At 51.3% G+C, this 7,193-nt stretch overlaps 1 protein-coding gene across 1 annotated transcript in view; it reads left to right on the forward strand.

Moving 5' to 3' along the window:
• The first annotated feature begins 581 nt into the window (after nucleotides 1-581).
• The window catches only part of SLC1A4 (solute carrier family 1 (glutamate/neutral amino acid transporter), member 4), a 30,908-nt gene continuing 24,296 nt past the window's right edge, over nucleotides 582-7,193 (forward strand). Inside the window, exon 1 of the mRNA XM_006880964.1 lies at nucleotides 582-1,096. Within this exon, the coding sequence (XP_006881026.1) occupies nucleotides 582-1,096 (515 nt within the window). The remainder of the gene's footprint in view (nucleotides 1,097-7,193) is intronic.

The following is a 7,193-nucleotide window of genomic DNA, read 5'->3' on the forward strand; positions in this document are numbered from 1 at the left end:
ACCCCACGGCCGAGCCCGGCAGGTGTCACCACGCCGGGGCCGTCCCCCAGGCCGCGCGGTCCCCGAAGCGGGCTCCGTCACCGGATCTGGAGGCAGAGCCAGCGCCGGGATCGTCTGCGCCGCCCACCAGCTTTGAGGCTGAGCCCCCGGCCCGCCAGCCCCACCCCCAACGGCGGCCGCCAGGGGCGGAGACGAGGGGCGCGCGGCAGAGGACTCGAGCGCTGATTGGCCGGAAGGGCGAGGCGGGGCGCCGGGCGGGCAGCTGATTGGTCCAGGCTGCACGGTCTCCCTCCCCCGCGCCCTGCCTGGTCTCTGTCTGCGTCCTCGCTGCTCGCTCTCAGCTCCCGGGTTGCATCATCTCCAGCCGGCGGCGCTGAGGAGGCTCGGGCTGCAGCTGTCCACGCTCCTGCACCTCTCCCCGCCCTCTCTGCCTCTGCCCCTGCACCAGGGCTGGGAACTCCGGCGGCCGGCTCCTGCAGTCCCCCGGGCACCGCCGACCGACCTCGCCAGCTGTACCCGACTCCATTCATTGCGAGAGCGCCGGCTTCTCCAAGTCCAAGCTCAGAGCTGCGGGCAGCGCCATGGAAAAGAGCAGCGAAACCAACGGCTACCTTGACAGCGCCCAGGCCGGCCCCGGTGCGCCCAAGGAGGCGACGGGATGCGCACGGCGCTGCACGGACTTTCTGCGGCGCAACGCGCTGGTGCTGTTCACGGTGTCCGGGGTGCTGGCGGGCGCGGGCCTGGGCGCGGCGCTGCGCGGCTTTGGGCTCAGCCGCACGCAGGTCTCCTATCTGGCCTTCCCCGGTGAGATGCTGCTCCGCATGCTACGCATGATCATCCTGCCGCTGGTGGTCTGCAGCCTGGTGTCGGGTGCCGCCTCCCTGGACGCCAGCTCCCTGGGGCGCCTGGGCGGCATCGCCGTCGCCTACTTCGGACTCACCACGCTGGGCGCCTCGGCGCTCGCTGTCGCTTTGGCGTTCATCATCAAGCCGGGGTCTGGCGCGCAGACTCTTCAGTCCAGCGACCTGGGGCTGGATGAGTCGGGACCTCCTCCTGTCCCCAAAGAGACTGTGGACTCTTTTCTTGACCTGGCCAGGTAATGCTTCCCCACCTTGCCAAGGACGCGTTGGGACTCTACAGCTTCATGTATTCTGGTGTACACACACACACACACACACACACACACACACACACACGCAGTCCGTCTTATGCTCCGAAGGATTAATTCTTACTTGGCTGGTGGTGGCCTTTAACATTTTTTTTTTTAATTCAAAGTAACATTTAGAGTCTTTACACACAGAACACACTTTTGCAAACATCCCTTAGGTAGTATACAGAGTGTCAAGTAGTTGGGCTACATCTGTTAGCATATCGTGTGGAATTATCAACAAGCAAAGTCAACACGGGCTTACTTGTGTTTACTAATCTGTAATGAGCACCTTAACACTTTTTAACTCCATCAAAGATTCTGCTCTTGGTCTGTCCCCTTCCAGACCTCACAACTCCTTCCTACAGAATCAGAGCCTCTTTTCCAACTTCGAGCGCTTGACAGGGAGGAAGTACCCATAAACAAAGGAAGCACAGGTTTACTTGTGTTTATTTTGCTAATCTGCAGTGAAAAATTTCACATCTAGTACATCAACACAAGTAATAAACTCCTGCTTACCTTGTTTGTTGGGTCGTCATCTGGCACCAGTTAGGAAGGAGAATTCCGTGGGAGAATCAACAGTCTTGCCTGTGGGTGGCAGTCTCCAGTGGCACACTCAGTAGGTAGCGAGTTGTGCTCTTTTTTTTTTTTTTAATTTTATTAGTTTTAGTGAACATTTACAGAGATTTTGGGTTTTCATTCATTCATTGTTGCACTGTTTTCTCTATCCTCCTCCCCAGTTCGTTCTTCCCCCCCCATGTCTGTTTTAATTGTCCAATTGCCACAGTGCTTGTCGAAGCCAGTTCTGATTAATCTCCTTTGTCAATGTGTCCTTTGCCATTCCCTATCTCTGCTCCCTGAGAGAGACTTCACCCTGATTCATAAGGAAAAGGGGATGGCGTATTCTCTTAGCTACTTCCTGCTGAAAGGGGGCGCTGTAGGTTTCAGGGTGAAGATCTCTCACTACTCTAAAGGGCCCCTTTGGCAGTAGGAAACACATAGACTATTATGGAGATTGATTTTGAAATTTAGATTCACAAGTTGTGCTCTTAATGTGGCATGTCTCCAGCAGTTCAAATCCACCAGTGACTCCGTCAGGGAAAGATGCACAGTCTTCTCCCATACGCTGTATCGCCCCTGCGAACCTGCTGAGGGGCTCACCAGGAGTGGGTTCCCAGTCACAGCAAAGTCAGTACCTTCTGAGCAGTCACTGCCAGCTCCATCCAATGCCCTTCCTTCCCGCTGCACCAGCCAAGCTATGGGGCCCTGGTTATGCTTTGCCTGTGGCTGGTGCCTCTTGTGAAGTAGGCTCAGAGGATGCTGACAGTTCTGTAAGGGATTCTTAGTGGACCACCCTTTTACAGGCCCAGGACAGGCTGCTGTCCACTTCAAGGTCCATGGCAGGTGATCTGATGAGTTTCGATGTGTGAAGAATGTTTGTGTTCTAACGGGCATGGAGAGACAAGCGGCTTCTGAGGCTCTTTGCCTGCGTTTTATGACTCTCAGAAGTTGAATCTCATGCTTTGAGATGGTGTAGCTCATTTGTTTGGATTCTCCAGAGTTCACGGAGCCTGGAGGCCTCTCCCTGACTGGGCCAGCTGAGTGAGGAGGCTGGCAGACTCCCCCTCTAGGTTTCCCATGAGGCTGCTTTCGCCTTAGCGTTTTGTCTTGAATTATTGAGCCAGACCTCATCCTTGCTTGAGCTGTGGAAACAGCAAATCCCGAGCAAAGTGCCTTGACTTCCTGCTGTTTTCATTTCCCTCTCTGGAAAATGTGACGGCTGTCTGCTACTGGAGAGGGAGGCTCTCTTGAAAACGGGAAGAAAAAAAAGTGCAGCCTGTTTCCCTTGACAGAGATCTCTGGTGATGGGAACAAGCAGGTTTTTCCCGACAACCTAGAGGCCAGGCTGGTCTCTCCATTAGGAATATGGCCATAACTTTAGTTCAGTGTCTGGTAGCTTGCTGTTTGGAATCTTTGTAGGTCTTTGTAGTTTGGGGGATTTACTTTTGAATCTTCGTAAGTCTTTGTAGTTTGGGGGGTTTACTTTTAATTGAGTGCTGAGTGGGGAACCACCACAACCAACTGAAGTGGAGACTTAGCTGTCCCTGGGAGGGAGGGTGATGAGGGGCTGTGGCCCGTAGTCCAGGGAGGAGGTGTGTAGGAAAGGATTTGACCTGCTTGACTGTTAGAAACAAGGCCAGCATTCTTTTCTCTTCAGCTGGTGCAAAAGTGGGGATGTTTCCTCATTACTCCTCAACCCAGCAGGGCACACTTTGCTTCCTGGTGGTGGTTTTCAGTCACTGAGTGCCTTTAGCACCTGCCTGTGAAGTGAACGGCTCAGCAGGTCCGTGTAGATGCAGTTCTCCTGGACTGGGCTGCAGCAGCGGCTGCTGTGGAAGAGCCTTTGTTCGGACAGGTAGCGCTTTGCTGTGCCTCCTTCCAACAGCCGAGTTCCTGTAATCCAGCGGCTCAGGGATAAAGGTAGGGCAGGTGGTATGATCCTGTTTTACAAGTGAGGAAACTGACACACTGAGAGATTAAGTGATTTGCCCAAGGTCATTGAGGGGTTGATCAAAAGAGGGATTAGAAGGACGATGGGCAGAAGACCCATCGTTGAGGGTGGTCTGTTCCTCCCACATCCATCCTTCAGGCTGGCGTGCCAGAGATGTGTGTCCTTTCACTGTGTTCTAGTCTGTTTCAGTAATGCTTGTAGTGGCCAAAGGGGGAACCCAGTGACATGTGAGCGTGTGACAGGTCACCAGGTCAGGATGAATGCACACTTCCCCTAAGAGCAGAGCAGTGTGTATGTGGCCATGTGCAGACCGGGCTCCCGTGGTGGGCAGCTTGTGACAACAGAGGCCGAGCCACCTGGACAGTGCTCCCGGCGCTGGGGAGTCTCGGGGTCAATCTTTAAAAATTAACTTCCTTCAAAGAAACCCCATGGATGCAGACACTATGGGACTCTGGGTGTGTTTCTTGGCAAAGGCATGTGCCCTGTCCCTTCTTGCCCATGGGCACATGGGCGAAACAAGAGCTTGTCTGTAAATATCCCTATTCAGTGGCCTTGCCCTTGCCACTGCCCAGAATCTAGACACACCTGGAAGGAACAGAAAACGTCTCTAATGACTTAGCAGTTTTTCTAAAATCCATGCCCTTTACAGGTGGACACAGCGTCTCAGAACGCCACCTGGCGCTTCCTGCCATGAGTTTTAGTTTCTTTTTTCAGGAAGCTATTACAGGTCAGAAAAGCAAGCAAGCTGTGTTTTTGCTTTTTTAACTCAGAATGCCTTGACGAAGTGGTTTGTTTTCCCAACACACGATGGCTTAGAAACCACACAGTAGAGCTGGAGGTTGAGGTGAGGCAGGTGCTGTGCAGCAGGCTTTGGGGGACTGAGACTCAGTGTGTGGACAACACCTGGCAGGTGGGGCAAATGCAGACAGTACCCAGACAGTACCCTCGGCCCAGGGAAGGCCGAGGCCCCACTTGGATGTCCCAGGCCTTTCAGAACTATGACCCAGATGAGTTGTGACTTTTCACTCAAAATGGTTTCTGCTGCCAAAGAGTCAAATGCCACTTACCAGGAAACCAGTCCCTGTGACCTGTAGTCATGCTGGCCGGGGCGCGGCCATAAGGCAGCCTCGGTGTCTGTGTAAGTGATCGTGGGAACACCACATCAGAAGCAGTTAAATGTGTTACACGCCCCGGGCAGTACAAATGGCTAGTGTCCTCAACTGTTAACTGAAGTTGGGGTCCCCCCAAGAAGCGGCTCGTAAGAAAGGTTTGGCAATCTATTTCTGAAAATCCTACTCTAACCCAGTTCTCCAAACCATGGGGTTATCATGAAGCCAGACTTGACTTAACAGGAGCTGGCCGTCCCATGGTGTCTTGCTGTTGCTATACGTGGAGCAGTCCTGTAGAGTGATTGGATTGTTCCTGTTTACATGGGCTACTGTGGATGGCCCTCCTTCCTGAGCCTGCAATAAGTGCTGGTGAGTAGAAGATAGAAAGACCAGCTTTAGGAGCTAAAGACTTGGAGCTAGTAGTACTTTTAGGTGTTTTGAGAATTATGTGGAATCTACTCAAAAAGAACTGAACTCTCAGGAGTGATTATATTTTGAACTAATAGAATCACTGAGGGGAGCTTGGAAAACAGAAGTCAAATCTAAACACAGATCCTCCTGTTTTGGAAGAAATTTCCACCCACCATGCTGACATCCCACTTCGTTTTCCCTCACTGGCATGTTTATTGTCTCCAAAGTTGACCTCAGTTCTTTTCTTTTCTTTTTTTTTCTATAATTATATTTTATTAATTTTCATAAACATTTACAGAGATTTTGGGTTTCCATTCATTCACCGCTGCACCATTCTCTCTACCCTCCTCCCAGTTTGTTCTTGTCCAAATGCCACAGTGCTTGTCAAAGCCAGTTCTGATTAATCTTCTTTGTCAGTGTGTCCTTTGCCATTCCCTATCACTCCTCCCTGAGAGAGACTTCACCCTGAGTCATAAGGAAAAGGGGATGGCGTATTCTCTTAGCTACTTCCTGCTGAAAAGGGACGCTGTGGGTTTCAGGGTGAAGATCTTCTCTCACTACTCTAAAGGGCCCCTTTGGCAGTAGGAAGCACATAGACTATTATGGAGACTGATTTTGGAATTTAGATGTACTCTTATTGATTGTGCTTGGCCATACATGTTCATATCCTTGAAGATGTATCATGGGGGTGTTGCAACCTAGAAGACACAAATTTGACTAACAAGTTATAAGTACATGAGTCAAAAATTATGGAAAAGTAAAAGAAAAGATTCTTTCATTGTTCCACAAACCCCCCCCCAGGTCCCCTCCACCATGCAGCCCTCGCTCTAGACTCCTGTGATGACAGAAACACCCAGTTATAAATCTCTTTTAAACAGTTCCCTCCCTCCTCCGCCTCAGTGCAGCACACATCATTGAACCCATCTTACTCAGTCTCTCCCCAACGACCTCAGTTATTTTCAGCTGTGAAAAGTGGCCTGAGGGTAAGGAGCTGGGCTGCCAACCCCGAAGGAACGTGGTTCTGATCCACAAACTGTTCCACGGGAGATAGATGGAAAGTCTCCTCCCATGCGTGTGATTTGGTAACAGCCTCTAAAACCCTGCTGGAGGGTCAGCTATAAGTTGGTTCTGACTTGACCGTATGTAACAACAACAGCCCTTTAATGGAGGAGCGCTGGTAGCCCAGTTAAGCTCCAGACTGCTGACCAAAGGCTCAGGGCTTTGAACCCACCAGCTGCACGGCAGGAGAACACTCTTGACAGTTTCCATAAAGATCATTCCCTTGAAAACCCCATGAAGCAGTTCTGCTTTGTTCTACATGACTGCTGTTAGAATCAATTCGGTGGCAATGGATTTATCTTTGGTTTGTTGCTAATGTTCAAGTAGGGCTAAAATGTGTCGTTTTCAATTGAAGAAATCACAGAGGCAGAAAGAGGCAAGCCTGTGGATCCAGGGCACACAGCCGGGCTCTGAGACACACTGGCCTTTGGAGAAGGATAGCGTTTTACTACACAAAGTAAACAGAATGGAGGTTTTCCTCTTTTGCCTGGTGTTTTATTTTCTTAGGATCATTTTCTCAGTAGCCATAAACCTTCCTTCAGATCAGAGAGTAGGCTGTGATGGACTTTCCTTCTTAATGTATTTCTGTGGTGGGTGTTTAAAACCTGTCGGATACTGGGGTCTATTATGAACATGCAGGTGTCACAAGATTCCTTGTGAATCTGACCGTGCCGGTTATTTTATTCATAATCCCTGTGTCTCCCTCCTCCATAACACTCTTTGTAGCTCTGACGGGATCTGATTTGACAGATTTCCTGGCCTCTAAGTGGTCACTAAAGGGGAAGGAGGGGCAATTGTGCTGCAAGCCGCGTCCACAGAACGTTCACTGACCCACAGGCAGTGCCTCTCTGGCGGTTCAAATCCACAATCCGCTCGATGGGAGAAAGATGGGCAGACTCCTCCCCTGCCGTCCACAGCCTCGCAGACCCACCGGAGGGGCACCTACGAGTTGACT

The sequence above is a fragment of the Elephantulus edwardii genome, unplaced genomic scaffold (genome assembly GCF_000299155.1).
Source record: "Elephantulus edwardii isolate Elephantulus edwardi_28Jun2011 unplaced genomic scaffold, EleEdw1.0 scaffold00011, whole genome shotgun sequence".
Classification (NCBI taxonomy): domain Eukaryota; kingdom Metazoa; phylum Chordata; class Mammalia; order Macroscelidea; family Macroscelididae; genus Elephantulus; species Elephantulus edwardii.